The sequence below is a fragment of the Haematobia irritans genome, chromosome 1 (assembly GCF_050003625.1).
Source record: "Haematobia irritans isolate KBUSLIRL chromosome 1, ASM5000362v1, whole genome shotgun sequence".
Classification (NCBI taxonomy): Eukaryota; Metazoa; Arthropoda; class Insecta; order Diptera; family Muscidae; genus Haematobia; species Haematobia irritans.
Genome location: NC_134397.1, coordinates 108,187,195 through 108,212,956, shown reverse-complemented (window position 1 = coordinate 108,212,956; position 25,762 = coordinate 108,187,195). Strand labels below are relative to the sequence as shown.

General features: G+C 36.9%; 1 protein-coding gene and 1 long non-coding RNA gene across 2 annotated transcripts in view; one reads left to right on the top strand and one right to left on the bottom strand.

Annotated features, from left to right (window-relative positions):
- Positions 1-17,863, bottom strand: part of LOC142221634 (uncharacterized) — a 177,006-nt gene extending 159,143 nt beyond the window's left edge. Inside the window, exon 1 of the long non-coding RNA XR_012718162.1 lies at positions 17,251-17,863. This is a non-coding gene — a long non-coding RNA (uncharacterized LOC142221634). The remainder of the gene's footprint in view (positions 1-17,250) is intronic.
- Positions 1-25,762, top strand: part of LOC142221631 (plasma membrane calcium-transporting ATPase 1-like) — a 192,434-nt gene that overhangs the window by 122,373 nt on the left and 44,299 nt on the right. Inside the window, exons 6-9 of the mRNA XM_075291385.1 lie at positions 20,305-20,663; positions 20,743-20,985; positions 21,056-21,297; positions 21,358-21,802. Of these exons, the coding sequence (XP_075147500.1) occupies positions 20,305-20,663; positions 20,743-20,985; positions 21,056-21,297; positions 21,358-21,802 (1,289 nt within the window). The remainder of the gene's footprint in view (positions 1-20,304; positions 20,664-20,742; positions 20,986-21,055; positions 21,298-21,357; positions 21,803-25,762) is intronic.

The window sequence follows — 25,762 nt, the reverse complement described above, 5'->3', positions numbered from 1 at the left end:
TGACTTTTCTTATGTATTGTGATCTGCTGAATTTGGAAATGAAGGTTAAATTTTTTTATGAAACCGTTTTTGAGATATCCCGTTATTTTTTTCTGACTTTTCGCTAAACAAATTATACCTCGAGCTAGAAATGTCAGATTATATCGTTGTTTGTACTTGAATGCAAGGTATTGAGATGTCGAACAAACGTGTATAATAAGATCCATGATAAGTTAAGTGGTTCAAAATATATCGATGAAAATAGGGCGAATTTTTAAAACAATCTTTTTTTACAACTTCATGAAAATCGGATAAAAACTACTGCCCCTGGAGTAAAATCGTCTATACGTGGGCTATACCAACACATGGGCTGATTCACCTCATTTCCGTTACATCTATTTATGATCTTAAAATAATTCTAGATTTTAAATTTAGGCAAATCGGATAGAAAGTAGGTTTTCTAGAAGCCCAAAAAATAAAATCGGAAGATCAACACAAGAACCTAAAACCATCATTTTATTCACACCTATTTGTGGTCCTAAAATAACTCTGTATTTCAAGTTTAAGACAAATCGGATAGAAAATACGGTTTCTAGAAGCCCAAGAAGTAAAATCGGGATATCGGTCTATAATGGGGGCTATATAAATACATGGACAGAAAGACACAATTTTTTCGCACTCATATTTGCGGTCCTAAAATACCTCCAGATTTCCAATTTCAGGGAAATCGGATAGAAACTATGGTTCCTAGAATCTCAAGAAGTAAAATTGGGAGATCGGTCTATATGGGGGCTATACCAAAACATGGACCGATACACACCATTTTTAGCACACCTACGTTTGGGAAACGTTTCATCTATTTATGATCTTAAAATAATTCTAGATTTTAAATTTAGGCAAATCGGATAGAAAGTAGGTTTTCTAGAAGCCCAAAAAATAAAATCGGAAGATCAACACAAGAACCTAAAACCATCATTTTATTCACACCTATTTGTGGTCCTAAAATAACTCTGTATTTCAAGTTTAAGACAAATCGGATAGAAAATACGGTTTCTAGAAGCCCAAGAAGTAAAATCGGGATATCGGTCTATAATGGGGGCTATATAAATACATGGACAGAAAGACACAATTTTTTCGCACTCATATTTGCGGTCCTAAAATACCTCCAGATTTCCAATTTCAGGGAAATCGGATAGAAACTATGGTTCCTAGAATCTCAAGAAGTAAAATTGGGAGATCGGTCTATATGGGGGCTATACCAAAACATGGACCGATACACACCATTTTTAGCACACCTACGTTTGGGAAACGTTTCAGGGAAATCGGATAGAAACTATGGTCCCTAGAAGCTCAAGAAGTAAAATTGGGAGATCGGTCTATATGGGGGCTATACCAAAACATGGACCGATACACACCATTTTTAGCACACCTCTGGTCCTAATATACCTTTAGATTTCAATTTTCAGCCAAATCGGATAGAAAATACAGTTTTAGAAGCCCAAGAAGTAAAATCGGGAGATCGGTTTATAATGGGGGCTATACCAAAACGTCATCAATCAATCCCATTTTATCATTAAATAGTCCTGACATAATTATAAAGCCGTGACCGAAGTTTCACGCTGATACCTATAATGGAAGTATTTTTGGCCGCTAACTCCATATAGCACCGACCACTGTGCGCCGCCGACTCTTTTTGGCAGTCGAGGCCGCCGCCGAATATTTAGCCTCCAAATAATCAAAAATATTTATTAAAATTTTAAAAATATATAAATAATTGTTGTATTTTCTGTAAAATTTTTGAACTTTCGATCCACAATTATTCAATATTGGGTTTCTATAATAATTTCACAAAAACATGCTCAGAAGATTTGAATGATATGTACATTGTAAGATTGGTTGTACAACTAATCTCATAACCATTCAGATAACCTCAATTTGATTTTATAATGGATAAATATTCACCGCCGAATATACAAGTTTTTCGAAAAAATGATCAACATTACATTGTAGTATATTAAATATTGAACTGTAAAATGTGTCTTATTAAAGACCTAAAGTCAGAAAAGAACAGTGTTTGATATAAACGAAATGGACTGTGTTGTTGTTTCAAAAATAACTTTTTTTATTGAAAAAATAAAAATTTTGTAACAAACGATTTTTTTGGTGATAAAAGTTTAAAATTTTCGAAGCAATTCAAAAAACTCTAACAAAAGAAAAACGTTTTCGGTACACGTTTTCCAAACGTTTTTTTTTTTCTTTGCGTGTAGGTACTTTTAGTTAATGTGGTATCATAATGGACTGAATAGCTTAAGTAAGTGAGCTTGAAACTAAATCGGACTGCCACTTTAACCTAACTTAACCAAACCTACAATCAATCATGAGGACAATTTTTGTCGATCATTTTAATGCAATTTCAAAATTTAAACATTTTTGTTATCAAATTATTTTATTTTCGAATTTTTGTTGTTGTTGTCGTAGTTGTTGTTGTAGTTTTCGTAGATAGTAACTTCCTCTTAAAACATAGTACTAAGATAACGTTTTCGCACGAAAAACTGTTATATATTCATATAAAAAACGTTTGCGCGAAACTAATATTTGCAACTCTGCAATTTTAAAACGGCAAAATAGGCAGGCGTATTATTTCGCTCAAATAAGTTAACTCCCATGTGTTTGAGACCCTAATGCGATGTTTCTCATATAACTTACACGATGAATAATTATGGCTATTGTTCCAATGACGGCCTATACAACATGGTTCGAATTCTTTCCAAACACAAAGCTCATATCAACATATCAAATGATATTTACGAATTGGCAGGATACAAACTATTTCTACCGAATAGGGAATCCAATGCAGGTGGAGTATGCATGTATTTACGTAATGGAATGAGAGGCAATATGAAACTTAAAACAGAATGCAGTAGTCCTATTTTTGGAAGTTTATGCAGAAAATGGTGACAAAATTCTTATTGGAACTGTTTATAGACCGAATCGTAAACTTTTAACCGTGTACTAAATGATGTCGTAATTTGTGGCGATTTCAACAGCAATCTCCTTGTGGAAGTTATCTACATCTATGAACACAAGGAAGTTATCTACATCTATGAACACTTTTGGCTTATACCCAATTAATACGACAATACCAACACATTATACACATAGCTGAAACACTCTTATCGATGGTTAGGTTAGGTTAAAGTGGCAGCCCGATTAAGATTCAGGCTCACTTAGACTATTTAGTCCATTGTGATACCACATTAACTAAAAGTACCTATTACATATGGACACTTCTAGTTTTAACCGCTGAACCTTCTTGATTATATTTCTTTGTTGAACCAACCAGATTGTTCCAAAAACATTAGCAAACTGCTTAAGTTAACGTTTTCCAGATCCGCCAGTAATCTGGAGCTATATGCTCCTAAAAGTTGCTTGCGCTTTACACAAAATGCAGGACACTCACACAAGAGGTGTTTAATTGATTCATTTTCCTCCACATCATGACAGCTCATACAATAGTCATTATACTTCGCGCCTATAGTTTTTGCAAAATCTCCTATCAGGCAGCGACCCGTTATAGCAGATATCAGTAGGGATATCTGACGTTTCGAGAACACTAGCATATCTAGTGTGCGGTTTTAGTTTAAAGAGGGCCATATTTGCTTGGTGTCGTTACAGTCCTTGCAATTCTCCCATCGAACATTTGGCATCATAACAGCCTTCTCACGCAGCATGAGCTTGCAGGTAGCCAGGGGCATACCAACAGATTCTAGTTCCCCTGGAATATGTAAGGTAGTCCCTAGCCTTGCCAACTCATCCGCTTCGCAGTTCCCCGGTATGTTCCTATGGCCAGGCGCCCATATTAGGTGAATATTGTACTGCTCAGCCATCTCATTGAGAGATTTGCGGCAGTCGATGGCCGTTTTCGAGTTGAGGAACACAGATTCCAAAGATTTTATTGCAGGTTGACTGTCTGAGTATATATTAATGCCCACATTTTTTGGAACATTACTTCTCAGCCAATTCGCCACCTCTATTATTGCTACTATTTCAGCCTGAAAAACACTACAGTGATTTGATAATCTTTTCGCTATTCGAAGTTCCAGATCATTAGAATATACTCCGAAATCCAATTGTCCATCCAATTTGGAGCCATCAGTGTAGAAATCTATATATTCTTTATTCCCCGGGGTTTGTGTGCACCACGCCTCACTGTTGGGGATTAGAGTCTCAAACTTTTTGTCGAAAAGTGGACTCGCCAAAGTGTAATCCGTTAGGCACATCTGGCATTATTTTGAGGACCGGACTGTGACCGTAACTTTTTTCCGACCACAGCGATAGCTCGCGCAACCTCACAGCCGTTGTTGCAGCTGTCTGTTTGGCCAAAATGTCTAAAGGCCATGGCATCATGACATTAAGGGAATTTGTTCCTGTCTTGCTGAATGCACCTGAGATACACAAACACGCCATACGCTGAACTTTGTCTAAACTTGTTGGCTGGTGAAGTGCCGGCCACCAGACTACAACACCATATAGCATTATAGATCTAACCACTGCCGTATATAGCCAATGCACAATTTTTGGTTTTAGTCCCCACTTTTTTCCTATTGCCTTTTTGCACGAGCTACCGTTGCTTTTCTCGCCCTTTCTTCAATATTAAGCTTAAAGTTCAGCTTCCTGTCCAAAATAACGCCAAGGTATTTTGCACACTCACCAAAGGGAATTCCAATACCCCCTAAGGAAATGGGCCTAACCGTGGGAGTTTTGCGATCTTTGCAGTACATGACTAGTTCTGTCTTTGCAGGATTTACCCCAAGACCATTGTCTTTCGCCCATTTCTCAGTCATCCGGAGGGCCTTCTGAATAATATCTCTGATTGTGGATGGGAATTTTCCCCTGACTGCTAGAGCCACATCATCTGCGTATGCCACCACTTTTATCCTTTCTTTTTCTAGGGTAACCAGAAGGTTATTTATAGCAACATTCCAAAGTAGAGGTGATAGAACCCCTCCTTGGGGAGTGCCTCTGTTCACATATTTTTGTATGTTTGCTTGTCCTAGTGTGGCTGAAATATGTCTCTTCATTAGAAGTTCATCTAACAGCCTAAGTATACATGGATCAACATTCAGAGTCCATTTAATATCGAGCTCGGATGGACATTATTGAACGCCCCTTCGATGTCTAGAAACGCCACGATTGTGTATTCTTTAACAGATAGTGAGCTTTCAATAAAGCTGACTAGTTCATGTAATGCGGTTTCAGTAGACCTGCCCTTCGTGTATGCATGCTGTCGTTTCGAGAACAAACTTGAATCGATGCTAGTTCTAAGATAAATATCTATCATCCTCTCCAGAGTATTAAGTAGGAATGAGGATAAGCTGATTGCTCGGAAATCCTTCTCTCTCGAGTGAGAGGCTTTTCCCGCTTTAGGTATGAAAACCACTTTTGTTTCCCTCCACTTTCCTGGGATATATGATAAGTTGATACATTCTTTATATATCGCCGACAACCGGGGGATAATTTTGTCAGTCACTGCTTGTAACTCCGCCGGAGTAATTCCATCAGGTCCGGGGAATTTGAATGGTCCAAAGCTATTTAACGCCCATCTTATTCTAGATTCCGATACAATTTCCTCGATAGTAAACGACCACTGAGCCACTGTGGCACCCCCAGAACCTGGTTCAACCGTTATTTCCGGTATCATCATATTGAACGATTCCCTATACCCATTCCAGTCAGCTTTCCTAACATTTGGCGGAAATATGGTCTTGGTGGTATGAACATCAAATTTGAAACTGATGTAGCGATGATCTGAGAAGCTGTGTTCACTTAAAACCTGCCACTCAGATATCATTTCATTCAGTTCTTGCGAGGCCAAGGTGATGTCCAAAACCTCTTGCCTGTTTTTAGTGACAAAGGTTGGGGCATCCCCCTTGTTGCAAACTACCAGATTAGTACGCAAAATAAACTCTATTAGCGACTCTCCCCTTGCATTAGTATCACTACTTCCCCATATACAATGATGCGCATTCGCATCGCATCCGTAGGACCATCGAGATTTTCCACAACCGTCACATCAGCCGCTTCAATCTCGGTGACTCTCGCAATAACCATAGGATCAACTTTGGTGAGTTCTGAGGCAATATAAACCTCCTCTCGTATACGGTGTCTATCCATGTCTTCAACTTTGGTATTTCCCTCGACTTCGCAAGAGGGACCCTCTTACTGATTCAGACAGAGGCTTGTTCATTTCTGAATCCTTTAGCTGATCGTTTTTATATACCTTTATTTGGATATAATGAAAGCCATAACATACACGGCCCTGGGACTTTGCTAGATGTGGCAAAGACTGAGTGTTCAATATAAACACTGCATGCCGTCTTGGTCCATCCACTTCATCCAAACGGCCAACCTTCCAATCAGCTGTTGGAAGATCTGGATTGCATCAATTTAAAATAGATTCAGGGTCAGAAGGGTTTACAGTTATCCACACATGTGCTCTAGGTCTAGCCGGTATGTCTTTCTTCTCGACTAACTCTAGAGCAGCTCCTTCCCAAACTTCACCAATTAGTATCAGAGCAGCTTTAAAACATTCTATAGACCTCTGGTCCTCAAATGCGACTAGCTTAAATCGTCCTTGATACCAACCAGCCTTTTGGTGTCGAGGATCTGGACCGGGAAACTTTTCCAGCACCTGTGTGTAGACGACAGACAGAGCATTCTCAATTTCCCCCCATTTTTGCTTTGGAACCATACCGTCCAATGCTCCTTTATTAATGATAGCCATCACAAGGCTGTCTTTAGCTACTGAGGCAAACGATCTTTGATCCCTTTTGGAGGATGGCAGATCATCCGGTGATCGTTCCCTTTTTCCAGTCTCAAGAATTCCTTGAGACCCGACAGCGTGTTTGGGTCGACTGATCCTAACTTCTTTAGGATAAACAAAGCATTTCTGCGTTCCTTGAATCTCTTTCGTGAGGGATTATCTCCTTTTGATGTCGTTACCTTAGAAAAAGTACGACTTGTCAAAGTGTCGCCACCTGTCGACCCGTCTACAGGTCGACTAATTGGGCCTAACTCTTGGTCATTGCCCAAATTTATAACTCCAGTCGATACCCGTCCACTGGGCCCTGAAGTTAGCAACCCAGTGGATGAATTTCGCTGCATGGTGGCTTAATATCCCACCACACTTGAAATTCTTAGTAGGTACCTATTACGATGAGTTTATCCGCTATTAAAAAACACGTCCGTTCCGTTCGACGGTTGAATAGATAACCGAAGCGTAGAAAGACTCAAAAGTCCGTTGGCAAAGTAATGGCCTCTGTTTTTTTGGGATGCGCATGGAATAATTTTTATCGATTATCTTGAGAAGGGAAAACCATCAACGGTGACTATTATATGGCGTTATTGGAGCGTTTGAAGGTCGAAATCGCGGCAAAACGGCCCCATATGAAGAAGAAACAAGTGTTGTTCCACCAAGACAACGCACCGTGCCACAAGTCATTGAGAACGATGGCAAAAATTCATGAATTGGGCTTCGAATTGCGTCCCCACCCACCGTATTCTCCAGATCTGGCCCCAGCGACTTTTTCTTGTTCTCAGACCTCAAAAGGATGCTCGCAGGGAAAAAATTTGGCTGCAATGAAGAGGTGATCGCCGAAACTGTGGCCTATTTTGAGGCAAAACCGAAGGAGTACTACCAAAATGGTATCAAAAATTTGGAAGTTATAATCGTTGTATCGCTCTTGAAGGGAACTATTTTGAATAATGAAAACGAATTTTGACAAAAAAAATGTGTTTTTCTTTGGTAGACTGGAGACTTATCAGCCAACCTGTTAGATTGAATTAAAATCAATACACATCCTACGAACTATCACAGTAATTGTTGTTGACTAGAAACAACACATTGTGTGATCGTTCACCAATCAGGTGAATTCAGCAATGTCTCTAAAAATAGATTTCGATATATTGTTGCAGTAATGTAGTAACAAACCAAAATCGAAAAATAAGATTGAGGGCTGGTAGCTATATGAGAAGATGATGCACTGTGGTAGTAAAAAATTCAAATTAGGAAATGATTCTCTTATGTAATTTTCATAGGAAATTAACATATAATGCTTATTACTAAGTTACATGGGATAATATTTATTACTTTGATGATGTGGACGACCAAGTGAATTTTATGCAGCAAAATATATGAACACTGTTTAATGCAACCGTTCCGTTAAAAATCATTAAAAGTAAACCCAAACAACAGCCTTGGTTCAATCAAGAAATTAAGATATTAATCAGTAAACGAGATTTAATATACAGACGGTGGAAACGTTATAAAACTGTAGAGCTACACAAAGAATTCAAAAATGCAAGACGTGAAGTCAACGAAAAAATTAAAGTTGCAAAAACAGCATTCTATAGACAACAATTTGGTATGGCAGTTTATAGTGGATCAAAGTGGAAGGTAATACGTGATATTGAGATTGGAAGAAAGCACTCAGCGCCAGCTGATATTGATGTTGATAATCTAAAAGAAATCGTTGCGCGTCAATCCATTTCTACTAATGCGTCAAATTATTTAGCACACCCGATTATTACATCAAATTGTGATGATTCTAATATCCAATTTAGTTTTAACTGTGTAGAACAATGTGAAGTCCTGAAATGTTTCCTATCTATAAAATCAAATGCTGAAGGAACAGACGAACTAAGTCCAAAATTCATTAAATTATTGCTTCCAAAGTGCCTACTCTATTTCACTTCTGTTTTCCCTGGAAATTCACCAAAATTATTCCTTTACATAAGCCTAAAGAATTTCGGCCTATATCTATACATGCATATCTGTTGAAAGCTCTGGAATATTAAATCGCACAACCTTCTAACAGAGAGACAATCAGGATTCAGACCTCAAAGAAGATGTATCACCGTGCTTACGGACAACACCACATCATATACGAATGCTTCTATCCAAAACGTATCTTGTTCCTCTTATCCTGCATGGAGTTCAAATATTTGGAAACTGTAGTAGCACTGATAAGCAAAACTTAAGAGTAGCTTACAACAATATTGCAAGATATGTATTCAATAAAAAACGCTATAACATTTGCCTACCAACTATTCAACATGACTTTCGACAGCTTTATAGATTTCAAATGTCTTGTGTTTTTCCAAGAAATTATTTATACTGGTGAGCCAACCTACATTTATGATAGGTTACATTTTGCTCGATCAAATCGAGGGAAGATCACTCAACTGCGCTACAAGTATGCTGCATCTGAGAATCAATTCCTTACCTGCGCAATACGTCTTTGCAATAATCTTCCTACTCACAATTAATAAGCAACGCATTTCAATTTAAGAAAACACTTCAATCGTTTTTTAATAACCAAGTTTAAATAAATTTTTTAATCTTCTTTCATTTTTTACTTATTATTCATATATAAATTCTTTATTAATTTTAGCAATTGTAAACATTTTTCCCATCCATTTATTTACTTTACTAAATGTTTTTTGCTACTTCTTTTTGCAATCATATTTTACAATTATTATTATTTTTATTTATTTTTTTTTTCAATTGCAATTTAAATTATCATACTAGTACTGTAACTTATAAGATATAAAATCTTGTTATGCTAGGACAAATCAATTTTATAAATAAATAAATGAATATACTACCGTACACAATGTACGCGCTTTCTTAATATACCTCAAAAGAAACAAAATGAATTCAAGTAGATGGGAAGAATAATTAATGCAAGAATATATTTTCATAGCTTGAAGAAATACTGCAATGTATTTTAGTAGGAGGGATGGTAAACCTGTGAAACTCCTCTAACTACTCTAGTGTCATTAGTGAAATATATTTAAACTAGCGGACCCAGTTGCACTTTGTTGCAACCAACCAGAGGAGAAATGAAATATTATAGTTTATTTTATGAATATGAAATTTAATATTGTCAATCCAAAACATTTTGATATACAATGTTTTTCGTTTGCCCATTTGAAGCGAGCACAAACAAACAATTTGGAGCTCCAACTCTTGAGCAGGCCACGCATTCCTTCGATGAAGCACCATATCGCGAGATTGAAACCGGTCTCCAACCATTACAATTGCCACTTCATCAATTGTTGGTGCATTAAATCTTCCCGCATGCTCTCCAAAGGGCGTGTTTGAGGACTGCCTGTTTTGACAGCCCTGGAATTTGTCCAATATGCGATGGGACAAATTCCTTACCCAATGGTTCGGTTTGGGTGTGCAAATTGTAGTAATAATGAAAGAAAACGTTACCTTGTATTTGGGCCAAGTTCGAACTTACAAGCATCAACAATTTTTGGGAGCACACAACTTGAATATATTTCCTCGTTGAAACACCACAGGTAATCGAGCCAACTTTCAGGTTTTCCAAAAAATTTAATTTTATTATGGAACACTATGAATTGCCACACTGCACTTGATTTGTATTAAAAATCTCTAAAGAAATCTTTAAAGGTTCTAGAAATGTGGTTCAGTTCACTTTAATAATTTCCCTTATGGTTTATTTTTGTCACAAATGTTTTCTTTACTTTACTTGTTGTTTGACCCACAGATATGTCACTTTCCAATAAGTTAATGTCTCTTTTTTACCACAACTGACTGGCTCAATATTTAACCAATTTTAGAATAATTTCCATATTACTTCACTGTCTCGATTCATTTATAATTTGTCTCTATGTGAACAATGTCTTTGAATTCATTATACTATTTGAAACAAACAAACATAAGAAAAAACAATAAATCATGGTGATTTAACATGCCGGGTCCCATTGAAACCCTTAGGTTAGGTTAGGTTAAAGTGGCAGCCCGATTAAATTTCAGGCTCACTTAGACTATTCAGTCCATTGTGATACCACATTTAACTAAAAGTACCTATTACATATGGGCACTTCTAGTCTTAACCACTGAACCTTCTCTATTATTTACTTTTGTGGAACCAACCAGATTGCTCCAAAAACATTAACAAACTGCTTAAGTTAACGTTTTCCAGGTCAGCCAGTAATCTAAAGCTATATGCTCCTAAAATTCGCTTACGCCTTACACAAAAAGCAGGACACTCACACAAGAGGTGTTTAATTGATTCCTTTTCCTCCACGTCATGACAGCTTATACAATAGTCATTATACTTCGCACCTATAGTTTTTGCAAATTCGCCTATCAGGCAGCGACCCGTTATAGCAGATATTAGGAGTGCTATCTGACGCCTTGAGAACACTAGCATATCTAGTGTGCGGTTTAAGTTTAAATGGGGCCATATTTGCTTGGTGTCGTTACAACCCTTGCAATTTTCCCATCGAATATTGGCCATCATAACAGCCTTCTCACGCAGTAAGAGCTTGCAGGTGGCCAGAGGCATACCAACAGATTCTAGTTCCCCTGGAATATGTAAGGTAGTTCCTAGCCTTGCTAACACATCTGCTTCACAGTTCCCCGGTATGTTCCTATGACCAGGCACCCATATTAGGTGAATATTGTACTGCTCAGCCATCTCGTTGAGAGATTTGCGGCAGTCGATGGCCGTTTTTGAGTTAAGGAACACAGAGTCCAAGGATTTTATTGCAGGTTGACTGTCTGAAACCCTTGGTTTCAATCAATTGGTAATTTCGCCAACTTTGCCACCGTACGTCTAAGTAGATTAGTTGTAGTCCGCACATCAGCAACTCTAGCATAACCATCAGCACCTGGGACAATGTTTGTTACACGGCCAGTGATCCATTTCATCAGTGGACGATTACCATATCATTGACATTTAGCTCTTGCTGCGGGGTTTGCCATTTATGACGATGTTGAAGTTGAGCCAAATATTCTTTATGCCACCTGCGCCAGAAATGTGATTTCACTGCAGAAATTCTTTGCCATGATTGCAAATGGGAGATATCTGAGTCAAAATTTGTTCTTTCTGGTAAACTGAGTAAAGGACAACCAATTAAAAAATGTCCCGGTGTAAGGGCTTGAAGATCATTGGGGTCAGTTGAAGCTGGAGAAATTGGGCGAGAATTCATAATGGCCTCTATTTCCACTAAAGCTGTGGATAATTCCTCAAATGTGAGACGTGCATTTGGAAGAGTGCGAAATAAGTGACTTTTCGCCGATTTGACCGCCGCCTCCCATAAACCGCCAAAATGAGGTGCTCTGGGTGGGATAAATACAAATTGAATATGTTTTGAGGCAGAAAATGATTCGATTTTGGATTTTGTTTCCTCTAAGTGAAATTGTTTGCGGAATTCCTTTAATTTAGACTCAGCACCAATGAAGTTTGTGGCATTATCGCAGTATATTTTGGATGGAAGACCTCTTCGACCAATAAACCGCTTGAGAGCTGCTATGAAAGCATCACTCGAAAGGTCGGAAACAGCTTCCAGGTGGACAGCTTTTGTCGTAAAGCATACAAAAACAGCTATATACGATTTGTAGGGCGTCTTCCCTCTAATTCTGAGATACGTTGCAATCGGGCCAGCGAAGTCAACACCAAAAACCTGGAATGGACGAGAGCCAGATACACGATCCTTTGGCAAATTTCCCATCACCTGAGTCAAAAGCTTTGGCTTATATCGAGTGCAATGTATGCAGTTATAAACTACTTGTCTTGCTAACGAGCGACAATTGATTATCCAAAATTGTTGTTGTATTAATGACACCAGAGCTCTAGGGCCAGCATGGTAATTTGATTGGTGAAAATGATTTACCATGACTTTAACGATTGGGTCAGATTTAGGCAGGAGGAATGGAAACTTCATATCTTCAGGTAAGTCGGAATTTAGAAGTCGACCTCCAACACGAACTAATTCGACTCCATCAACTTCTTGTATGAAGAGAGCCAAAGAGGATAAATGACTGGGTAAAGTTCCAGAATTTTTATTTGTTTAATTTCATTCGAGAAATAATCGCCCAAATAATCCGGTGAAGTGAATGACTCAGTTCATCAGGAGATATTGTGAGGCAGTGGATAAGTTTTCTCGACTGGAAACGGAGAAGATATGAGAAAACTCTGAGGCATTTCAAATAGTTGCTAAATTTGTTAATCGCTTTTAATATATATGGTACATCTTCATTTTGGACGAGCAAAATTGTTTTCCTTTTTTCTATTATCATTTCTTCTTCGCTGATGTTTGGACCATCAAACGATGGCCAATCCAAATCGGAAGATCGTAAAAATGATGGGCCATGGAACCAATTAGAATTCTCCAGTTCGGTAACTGAACAACCTCGAGACACGAAGTCAGCAGGATTCTGGTCCGTTGGGACATAACGCCAATATACATCATCTGTAAAATTTTGGATTTCGGAAACTCGATTACCAACGAAAGTCGATAAAATCGATGAATGAGTTCTGATCCAATGTAACGTAATTTGCGAGTCAGACCAGAAATGTATTTTCGAAATAGAATAATCGAAATGATCTTTTAGTTGATTCCAAAAAATTGGAAGTAAATGTGACGCGCATAATTCTAACCGGGGCAAAGATCTTGTTTTTAGTGGGGCAACTCTAGATTTTGAAGCTACCAGATTTGTAACAACATTGCCGAATGAATCGATGCATCGGAAATAGAGACAACAACCATACGCTTTAGTAGAGGCATCTCCAAATCCATGTACTTGAAGATCAATCAAATTGGTTAAACGAATGAATCGAGACATTTTTAATTGGGGTAGATTATGGTAATCAGTCAAAATATTAGTCCAAGCACTATCAATTTCTTGAGGCACAGATTCATCCCAATCACATTTTAAAATCCAAAGTTTCTGTAGCAAAATTTTTGATTTAATGATTAGAGGGCTGATTAGCCCCATTGGATCAAAAAGCGTAGATGTAAGAGACAGAATTGTTCTTTTCGTATTATGTGAATACGATTTTAATGGGCGAAATTCAAAGTGGAAAGTATCATCAGAGGTGTACCACGATATTCCTAATGTGCTAGTAGAATCATCGTCAATTCGAACCTCTTTTATACCAGCATCAGTTAAGCTTAGATTGAGACAGTTACTATGCCATTTTGAGAGAGAGAAATTTGAATGAGTCAATATTTCTGTTACCTCCTTCTTGATGAGTTGCAATGTATGCAAATCATCAGCACCAGTAATCATATCATCAACATAGAAATCTTTTGTGACAACAGCCTTGCCACATTCGTGAGAATTGGGAAATTGCAGTTCCATATGTGACAGTATTCAGGGTATATGTTTTAATAGAACTGTTAGAATTATCACGCCATAAAATCAGTTGCAAATGTCGATCATCAGGATGGACCAATACCTGCCGATACATTTTTTCAATATCGGCTGTGAGGCCATACCTATGACATCTAAAGCGCAGCAAAGTTATGAGTAAATGATTTTGAATTGTGGGACCAACCATCATGATATCGTTAAGAGACAATTGAGATGAGGATTTGCATGATGTGTCAAAAACCACACGAAGTGTGGTCGGGACACTTTGAGGTCGTAAAACACAATGATGGGGAATGTAATAGTTTGGAGAAGAAATCGATTTTTCTTCTATTGGAGACATATGTCCTAGCTCTTCATATTCTTTCATAAACTTTGAGTACTGTTCCTTCAATTCAGAATTTTTATTTAATTTTCGTTCAATAGAAAGAAAACGACGAAGACCTATGTCTCTTGAGTCACCAAGAACCATTGGGTCTTCCTTAAGAGGCAATCTCACAACGATTCTTCTATCATTTTGGACCGATACATTTTTAATGAAATGATTTTCGCATTCCTGTTGTTCCAATGAAAATGGTTGGCGTTTGCCTTCAACAGATTCTAATTTCCATAACATTTCGACATTATTATTGATTTTTGAAAATATATCTTCTGAGACAACAAAACTTGTTTTTGATGGTCGATTCAAATGATTACTTGTATATTTTCCGGAAACAATCCACCCTAAAAGTGTCTTCTGTAAAGTCGGTAGATTTTCCCCAAGACGAATTTGTCCCACAGAAAGAAGTGAGAAAAATGACTCGGCACCAAGTAACATATCGATACCACGCCTACGATGGAATTCAGGGTCAGCTAATTCAATGTTGTTGGGTAGATTGAAATCCGTTATCGATAAATTCTCATCAGAATGATAGCCAGTTATCTTTGGGGAAATTAAGAAATCGAGGGACAATTCGAAATTATTTAATCGAGATCGGACAGTACTTTGTGTTTTGTATGAAACTTTTACACCAGACGCACCAATTCCCAAAATATCTATAGGATTTTTCGATTTCCGTAAATTGAGTGAATTTGAGAAAGATTCCGTTATGAAATTCACTTGAGAGAAAGAATCCAGAAGTGCTCTCCCCATTCTAAAATTCCCCTCAGAATCTCGAATTAAAACTAAAGCAGTCGCTAAAATAACATTACTTCTTTGTGAGTCAGAATTTTGTCGAAATGTACCGTGAGTTGATGCAGATGACGTAGTCGGAGTTTGTTCTTGCTCCTCTTGCTTATGTAAAAGCGAGTGATGTTTTTGTTTACAAAATCTGCATGAATATCGAGATGGACACTGCATATACATGTGTCCCTTTGACAGACAGTTGAGACAAAGTTTTTGTTGCTTTGCTTGCTCCATTCGTTGATTTGGAGTCAAAACAATGAATCGTTGACAAGTTGTTATAAAATGACCAGATTTTGAGCAATGATTGCAAATTATTTCTTGAGCCATATTTTTCGCCAGCAATGAGAGCTGCTTTGAAGGTTGATTATTATGTGAATAATTTGATGAGGTAGATGGATTCTGTTGTTTGGATGTTCCTCGGCACTGTGCATCTAGTTGTTGACAACGTCTGTCCAACATAGAGCAGCAATCAGTCCACGAAGGTAATTTTGAGTAATCAATAAACTCATCCCATTTCTGTTTCGTTTCTGGGTCAACCTTGCTCATCGCCAAATGAATTATGAATGCGTCACAAATTTGTTCATATGAACCAAGTGATTTTAAAGAACTATAAAGGGCTGATATAGTGTCTACAATATTTCTTAATTGCTTTGGGACAGGTTTACTTGATTTAGAAATTTCAAACATTGATGTCACATTTTCCAAAAAGATCAGTGTGTCATTATCGTACCTCTCTTTGAGTCTATCAAGGGCACTTTGATAATTTTCATCTGTGACTTGAAACGCTTTAATTGTTGATAAGGCCTCACCACTGAGGCACGAAAGCAAGTGGTTGAATTTTTCCGTCACTGGAATATTTGAGTCTTTATGGACTAAATTGTTGAAAGTATTTATGAAATTTTTGTATTCTAAATACTTTCCATCAAACTTAGGAAGTTTCAAGCTAGGAAGACGACTTGATGAGTGTTGAGGGACAGAAAAAGATTGTTCAGTAATACTATGTCGCCTGCCACTACCAATGAGATCTAAAAGTTTAGTCTTAATAGTGATGTAAAGTTCGTCTATATCAGCCCTACCATCGTCTAGAGGAGACAGCCTTTCAATTTGGTTCTGATAATATGAAGCCTGTTTGTAGTATGACTCAATAATGCCCAATCGACATTCTAATTCAGTATGAGACAATGTATTTTTCCCTTCAACAACATTTTTGATCCGGGTCATACTACCTTTCGATGAGGCACGACGCTGTTTTAATTCTTCAAGCGATGGGCTTGGCTGTGTAATCTCTTCACTGTTTGGCATTGTATATTTTTTGTTCAAAATTATTTATACAAAAACTCCGAAAATTTACTTCCCAAAAAATTTAAATTTTGAGACAGAATCAATATAATATGGTTGATAATTTGAATGTTGTTGTAAAAAATTCACCGAGGCAATTTATTTCCTATGTGAGGATTGCAATGTTTGCGATGTGATTGCCCTTTGAAATTCCAACAACAATCCAATATGTGAAAAATCAAAATTAAGAAAATGGTGGAAATTCGATGTGGGCCAATAACATAAATGATTTTATTCGCGGCACAAAATATTACAGAATGCAATTTAAAAATGGCGTAAAATTTCCAGGGGCAAAAACAAATGTATTCCAATAACGTTGTCAGTGATTATGTAACCCCACGAATTATAAAAATGGGTTTTCGTGGTACTGAGACACTCGCTACTGAATTTTATTAAATTCAGAAAATTAAAAAATGTTACAATACCACTGAATATTTGTCCTGTCACGGTCGCCAATGTTTGAGGACTGCCTGTTTTGACAGCCCTGGAATTTGTCCAATATGCGATGGGACAAATTCCTTACCCAATGGTTCGGTTTGGGTGTGCAAATTGTAGTAATAATGAAAGAAAACGTTACCTTGTATTTGGGCCAAGTTCCAACTTACAAGCATCAACAATTTCTGGGAGCACACAACTTGAATATATTTCCTCGTTGAAACACCACAGGTAATCGAGCCAACTTTCAGGTTTTCCAAAAAATTTAATTTTATTATGGAACACTATGAATTGCCACACTGCACTTGATTTGTATTAAAAATGTCTAAAGAAATCTTTAAAGGTTCTAGAAATGTGGTTCAGTTCACTTTAATAATTTCCCTTATGGTTTATTTTTATGTCACAAATGTTTTCTTTACTTTACTTGTTGTTTGACCCACAGATATGTCACTTTCCAATAAGTTAATGTCTCTTTTTTACCACAACTGACTGGCTCAATATTTAACCAATTTTAGAATAATTTCCATATTATTTTCACTGTCTCGATTCATTTGTAATTTGCTCCAACTACATAGAATGTCTCTATGTGAACAATGTCTTCAACACACTTTTTATTCCACTGTAATAAAACACGATCGTTTCACTTTCAACACTTTTCAATAATGATTTATTATTTGCCAAACTTCAAACTTCTAATAATACAAAAAGAAGAGACAGTTATAATATATGTACATATGTACGTATGTCAGCTTGTGTTTACATTATGTATATGTTGATCGTTGCCCCAAAGTGTTGCAACAACAAAAACGAAAATATTGTAAGTAGAGAATCAAGAATGACATTTACGATATTGGTAGTAGGGATGCCAGTATGAGATACAAAAAATAGAGATTCAATATCAAGACTTGAATTCAAAGTAATTTCAAACACTTTTCATGTTGAATTAAAATAAATAAATGATTGGTAATTTGAATTCATTATACTATTTGAAACAAACAAACATAAGAAAAAACAATAAATCATGGTGATTTAACAGGGCGTCTTATCAGCCCTAATAATGATTCTGTGATCATCAGATGGCATACGATCGAGAGCGGTTTTAAACAATCGAATTATTCCATTGCGCTGATGTAAAAATGTTTGAATTTCAAAAATAATTTGTCGTTTTGTACACGCAGCAATTGTACAACTTCGATCCAATTCATGATTTGCATTTCCAATGAAATAAATTTGTAAAAATTGATGATCAACATCAGGATATGGCAAAAAGGAGCCAGCTTGATGATAATCTTGAATCTGTAACAGTTGTAAAATGTAATTATATGTTGGGTCAGAATTATTGCACACATTAAAAAATGCTGTTCAGGTCGCATTTTTCAAAAGATATTGCGCATGAAGTAATCACCTTAATCGTCTGCATGAAACTGTCTCTTACAATTTTGGTCGCACCAAATGAAGTCATTTGAAATGCCGCATTATATTGTTGAATATGAGATAAAAAAATGCTTAGAAGCTTGCGACGATCCAAAAATTAATGAATGGAGTGGATCGGGGGGGATTCAAATGCTGTCAGTTTTACTTTACCGTTCGCATAACACATGCCACCAGTTTCACCCTGAAATTTGGCCGCATCGCAATGTGGACATCTCACTGTCATTTCACCAATAATAGCATATTCACTATTGTAAACGAAAGCAGCATATTCCATATTTTGCACAGCACGACGTGAAGTTCGTGTCGTTCGTCTCGATGTTGGATTTAATGGATTTGAATATGCAAATGTATGACAACGTGCGTTTCGTAATAGTTGAATTTGGTCCTGTTGTGAGCGTTCCTCAACACTTTGTATTATCCTTTGATTAAACCTATAGGTAGAATTACGCGTATGTCGACCTATAGTTGATCTTCGCGTTGGTGGCATTTTTTCTTGATCAATGACAATTGAAATCACTTTTTAGATATTAAATATTTGCCAATATTTACGAAACTCAAAAAAATCACATTTGTATGTTATCAATCAAACACATGTATATATATGTATGTGTGTTTGTATATTCGGTTGAATTAAAAAAACATCCTAATTGTATGCTACACAAAACGTATTCAGCCACCTGTAATTTTGTTTACTTGTATCCAAGCAATGCTGTATAACAAAAAAATTGTTTCCATTCATAAAATGTGTATGAAAACGGGTAATGTTTAGAAAAATCGCCATATCTCGGCGAAACGAAAATACTTTTAAATTTTTGTTGTTTACTAACAATCCTCACTGCGTCTTCTACAAAATGTATTTAGCCATTTTTTATTTTATGTAGCGGTTCTCGAGTTATGGAGTGACAATCAAAATGTACACTTCTTTTTATATATATAGATATAAACAAACACTGATTATCAAAATTCCAATTCCAGCAATGAAATTTTTCAATCAGCTGATAACAAAATACGTTTCTAAATTTGTCTTGGGTATAAAATAGGGATGAAAATATGTAAATTATTAAAATTAAGTAAACTTTATTCATTTATTCATCTCTGCTTGTTTGGGCAATCGCAGCACTCTCGTTGTCGGCAGTGGTGAAAATGCCTAATTATTTCACAATAGAATTCGAAACATTTCCGATATGCTGACTTTTTACAAAAGCACCGCAAAAATGTGCACATATTTTACAATAAGATAGGCGTAATTGAAACGTTGAATAGTGACATAGAACAAGAAAGGGGAAAGAGGAATGGGCTACAGCGGACGTTAATCCCAACGCCAGATCCGCCCTTACTGCAGTCGGGTCTATGGCCCGGGGCGCACACAGGGTTTTCAACTCTGTCCAAGGACTGCAAACCCCCATTTGGAGTATGTTTATTTCCTGAAAATCTCCAAAATTCAAATAACTTCAAAGGGCCACAACAACAACCAAACTCAGATGTAAGTTCCGTGCAGGGAATATCCTCATTTAATATCTTTGGAATCATCATTGAACCTATCATAATCTGTCGTTAACCTAAAGAACTTCTGTCGTAATCTGTTAGAATAAAATCATCATAAAATGAAGATACCTCAGAATCATGAACACTTAAACACTGTGAAGCACAGGTTTCCCTTTGTTGTTATACCTTTTTGTTTGATATCACAAACAAATTTTTAGAGTGCATAAATCGGAATAAATACTATTAAATTTCCCACTGTTTTTTCTTTCATTTATAGAACATAAAGACGTATCAGATGGCATTAAATCGGATTCGGATGGTAATCATGTACAAGCCTCATCTTCCGGGGCTCCCCAAGAATCTGGACAGAAGAAAGATAAATCTGTTTTACAAGCTAAGCTTACCAAATTAGCAATACAAATCGGTTATGCTGGTTCAACCATTGCTGTAATTACCGTGATAATATTGATTATACAATTTTGTATCAAGACGTTTGTTATTGACGAGAAGCCCTGGAAAAATACGTATGCTAATCATTTTGTAAAGCACTTGATTATTGGTGTCACTGTCTTGGTTGTTGCTGTGCCCGAAGGTTTACCTTTGGCCGTGACGCTTTCGCTTGCCTATTCTGTAAAGGTATATAAATTAAATATTTTTTTAAATAATGACTACTGAGTGCATTACAATGAAACATGCCTATTTGTTTTTTTTTTAGAAAATGATGAAGGATAATAATTTAGTGCGCCATTTGGATGCCTGCGAAACTATGGGTAATGCCACTGCCATCTGCTCGGATAAGACAGGAACTTTAACTACAAATCGTATGACAGTAGTACAATCATATATTTGTGAAAAATTGTGCAAAGTTTTGCCTAGACTCAATGACATTCCCAAAAACGTTGCAACTTTAATAACTCAAGGTATATCGGTCAACTCGGCCTACACATCTAATATATTGGTGGGTTTCATCATATATGTCAACGCGATTTTCTTTAAATATTGAATTGTATATTTTACAATATTTTCAGCCTGGGGCAAATCCTGAAGATTTGCCCACCCAAGTTGGTAATAAAACAGAATGCGCTCTTTTAGGTTTTGTACAGGGGCTGGGAGTAAAATATCAAAAAATTCGTGATGAGATAACAGAAGACAAATTTACTCGTGTCTATACCTTTAACTCTGTGCGAAAAAGTATGGGTACAGTTATTCCAAGACCTGATGGTGGTTATCGCCTCTACAGTAAAGGTGCTTCGGAAATAATGTTGAAAAAGTAAGTGTAAGATATGAAACAAAACTTGAATATTTGGTAATGGATTTTAATAAACATAAGGTGTGCATTCATATATGGCCATGATGGAGTTTTGGAGAAATTCACACGTGATATGCAAGAACGCCTCATCCGTGAAGTAATTGAGCCGATGGCTTGTGATGGTTTGCGTACAATATCTGTGGCATATCGCGATTTTGTACCCGGACCCGCTGGACCTAACGAGGTACACATTGATGGAGAACCAGATTGGGACGATGAAGAAAATATAATGTCGAACCTCACATGTTTGTGTGTGGTGGGTATAGAGGACCCGGTGCGGCCTGAGGTGCCTGAGGCTATACGCAAATGTCAAAGAGCTGGTATTACGGTGCGCATGGTTACAGGCGACAATGTTAATACAGCGCGTTCTATTGCCACAAAATGCGGCATTTTGAAACCAACTGACGATTTTCTCATTTTGGAAGGGCGAGAATTTAACAGACGTATTCGTGATAGTAATGGAGACGTAAGTATTTTTCATAGACATATTTCAGTATTTAACATTCTTTTCATTGGTGTCATATGAAGACTAACATTTTTCATTTGATGAGTCTACATATGACGATGGTTCAGAGGAGTACTGGGGAGATTACGTGTCGAAATTCTGCAGACAGCATTCTGATAGGTCTGTGTGTTATTAGACTACATGTCACTTCTCTCATGTCATTGTTTTTAAACGCAATTTACCGATAACGTTGCCTAAAACACATAGTGTGTGTACTATATGTTCCGCTTGTGTTCATGATCTTTAGTTTCCTCAATCTGGAATCGGCATACAAAAGCAGCATTCCACTGGATAGCTAGAGCACACTTGATAAATTCGATAAGCTGTATAAAGTCAATAGTTCAATGGTGTGGTTAGAGCACGAAAACAAACGAAACGATTGACGTACAGTGAGGAGCAAAACCGAATACATGTTTACCTCTTACGAGTATGTTTTATTTACTTAATAAAAAACGTCTTTTGAGCCCAATTGCTACAAAATTTATTTCATGTATACTTTACTAGCGTAACCCGGCCGGCTTCGCTGCGCCTCCCGAAGCATAATTTCGTTATCTTAGTCAACCATATCCTTCGATCTGAAAACAAATTCGAAAAGATTTGAACTCTTTTAAAGAGTAGGGTCAGGGGAAGTCTGGCACAAAAACTGAAGTACTCCATGGTTTCCACACACGTGTCTCGTACATTTAAAAAAATCGGACTAGTTGCTTTTTCGTTTATATACAGAAATAGGGCGGTTATGCATAGGTAAAACGGACCTGCTTAACAAACGTCTCCTAGGGGGTGTTCCCTTTCAACCATTTTTTTTGTTTTTAATTGTTCTGTATTCAATTCGTTGGACAATCTTCTACATATCCCTTGAGAAACCACGCTTGAACCTCAACATACCGTCCAATAAATCGGAAAAGGTAAAATTACTTTAAAAATTTACCATATTAACATTTGTTAAAGTGTTGGGCATGGTGAACATGCCTTTCCCAAAAATATACCGGAAAGAGAAGCACCCTCTACGTTGCCTGTCAACTTCATGTATATTGAAGTTTTTTACATAAAAAAAGTCTGACAGAAGGCTGTAGAAAAATTATAAAATTATGTACCGAGTTCCCATTTATCGACAATCCTCTACTTTCTATTTTTAAAAAATCGCGCAAAAGGGAACCCCCTCTTTCGCTCCTCCCCGACCAGATATCGTAAATTCACGTATTTTTTTATTTAGTTTATTTATTGCTTCACATATAACACGATTTATAATCTAATAATTATAGTATGTGACATAAAATATTTCAGATGTTACATAGATTGTTTAAGAGCCCCTTTGATGTGGGTAATTATAGGGGGATAGCAAAATTGAGTGCTATTCCCAAGGTTTTTGAAAAGACGGTGACTGATGTTTTGTCGCATGGCATTTCTTCGATACTGGATCCCTGCCAGCATGGTTTTCGTAAGGGCCTATCGACTTCTACGAACTTGGTGGAATTTACTTCTCATGTTATTAATCAGTTTATTGTTGGGATCAGACTCATGTTATTTATAAGGATTTTAGTAAGGCTTTTGACCGGGCTCTTGTTCTATAAGCTGGATAGGATTGGATTGGCCAGTACACTTTTGGCTTGGATTTCGTCGTATCTTGATTGCCGTACGCAGATTGTGTCTTTTGGTGATTCCTATTTAAGGTGCTTTGATGTCCCATCAGATGTGCCTCAGGGTAGTCATTTGGGGCCTGTCTTATTTTTGTTATTTATAAACGATTTACCTCAGTCCGTAGTTAACTCTAGGATTTTGATGTATGCTGATGACGTTAAGTTATTCTCCTCGTTTGATAATTCTGGTCAGGTGCATTTATTACAAGGTGATTTGGATAGCTTTGATGATTGGTGTAGGGTAAATCTGATGCATTTGAACTTGAGGAAATGCAAGTTTTTGCGATTCTTTAGGTCTAGGCCTATTGATGTTCGGTATAGTATACGGGGCTCGTTATTGGAAGAGGTTGATTCTTTTGTTGATCTTGGCATTGTTATGGCTTAATTTTAATGGTCATATTGATTCGATGGTGAGTAAGGCGTATGGGGTTCTAGGATTCATAAAGCGTTGGACGAAGGAGTTTTCGGACCCTTATGTTACGAAGAGGCTTTTTACTGCCCTTGTTAGACCCATTCTAGAGTATGGTTCTATTGTGTGGGATCCTCAGTATGAAGTTTACATTGATAGGATAGAATCGGTTCAGAAGCAGTTCTTGTTGTTCGCTTTGAGACTACTCTTAGGAGCCAACGGACGATGTTGAGCTCCATGATGATGTATAGGTTAGTTAGTGGGGATATTCCATGCTCGGAATTGATATCTAGGATTAGGATAAATGTTCCTTTTAGGGCATCTAGGAATTACCAGTTTCTTTACATTGATTTTCAACGTTCGAATTATGCTTCTGTGGAGCCTATTCGTAGGATGTGCATTATTTTTAATTCAATCTATCATCTAGTTGACACTAAGCTTAGTATTTGATCTTGTGTTTTAATATATCCGGCTGATGAGTCCTTCTCTGTAGCTGGTCAAATCCCTCTGCCTCCACCCCGCCATGGTCCGGATCATGGTGTGTACGCTGTCCCTACGTGATGGGGACGAGGCCCTCACGGTCGGAAGGACGGAAAAGTGGGCGATGAGACCGTTCGTAAAAAAAAAAATATTTTCTAAAAAAAAGTTTTCCTTAATTTTCATTATCAGATCGAAAAAACAGATTTAATTCAGCTATTCTATTTATTAATATGGTTTCATTGTTTGCATCTGATCTTACATATATAAGACATCGACGAGAAAAAGCCGAAGTCAATAATTTTTGTTTTTTCATCCCAATGGCTGCTTTCAAAATCTTAAAGTTCTCCTTAGTGAGATTTTCATTAATATATATGGGCTTGCCAGAATCAAAGCCTATGTGATGAAGACAGATGTTTGATTTGGTAATTTTTTTATACTGGTTGATTTTAAAATAGAGTTCTTGAGAAACGCAGTGATGAATTGTATAATAATTGTGCCATCGGGACTGAAGGTGTTCTTGGATTTAGCGCGGTATATTGTTTTGTATAGTGGGGTGGATATATGTAAAGCATTACAAATACCATCAAAAATTTTATCCAACCTTTCATTTTTATTGTAGGTTATGCCATTTATCCTTAGATTACAGGAAACTGCTAAATTAACTTGCCGCTTAGTCTGCAGTTTAAGATTTTCAAGGTCTTGTAAGATTTTATGTATATCACCATAACCAGCTTCCTCAGTTTTAGATAACATATTCGGTTATGGATACTGTCTATGCTTTCTTCAATTTTGTTTACCTTCTCGCATATGATATTGGCATCACTTTCTACTTGCTGTATACGAGAGTTTAATGAGTTTAAGAGTTTACTTTCAATATCTTCAAGTCTCTTAAATATATGAGAGAATTTCTCTTCTATTTGTGCAAAGGCCTTCTCCATCTGCATCGACTGCTACTTCAGGCTGTGCTCGATGTGTTGCAGCACAGTAGAATTGCTCCCCTATTTAGACAAGCGCGGGGTTTTTTTTGAAATTCTCATTTAGCGATTGCTCATCTCTCTCCTGCTTGGCTGATCCCGTTAACTTCTCAATTATTTCTTCGTGTAAAGCATTACTTGAGCGATTGATTTCAGCTAACATGTGTTTGTGGTTCTCCTCATTCGATGACATATTTTTTCTTGCTTTTAATTACACTCAGAGAGTCAGATTGTTGATGTGTTGGTAACTACTTTTACAGTATAATGTCAATTATTCTCACCCAAAGCAAGAAAACAAATTTATTTTTGAAATATTTTGCTTTTGCGTTGGATACTGCAAGTGACAACAATATAAAGATGTCGCTATACGCCGACTTTATGGCGGTGTTAAAGCTGATGCTATTACTTTTACTACAAAAAA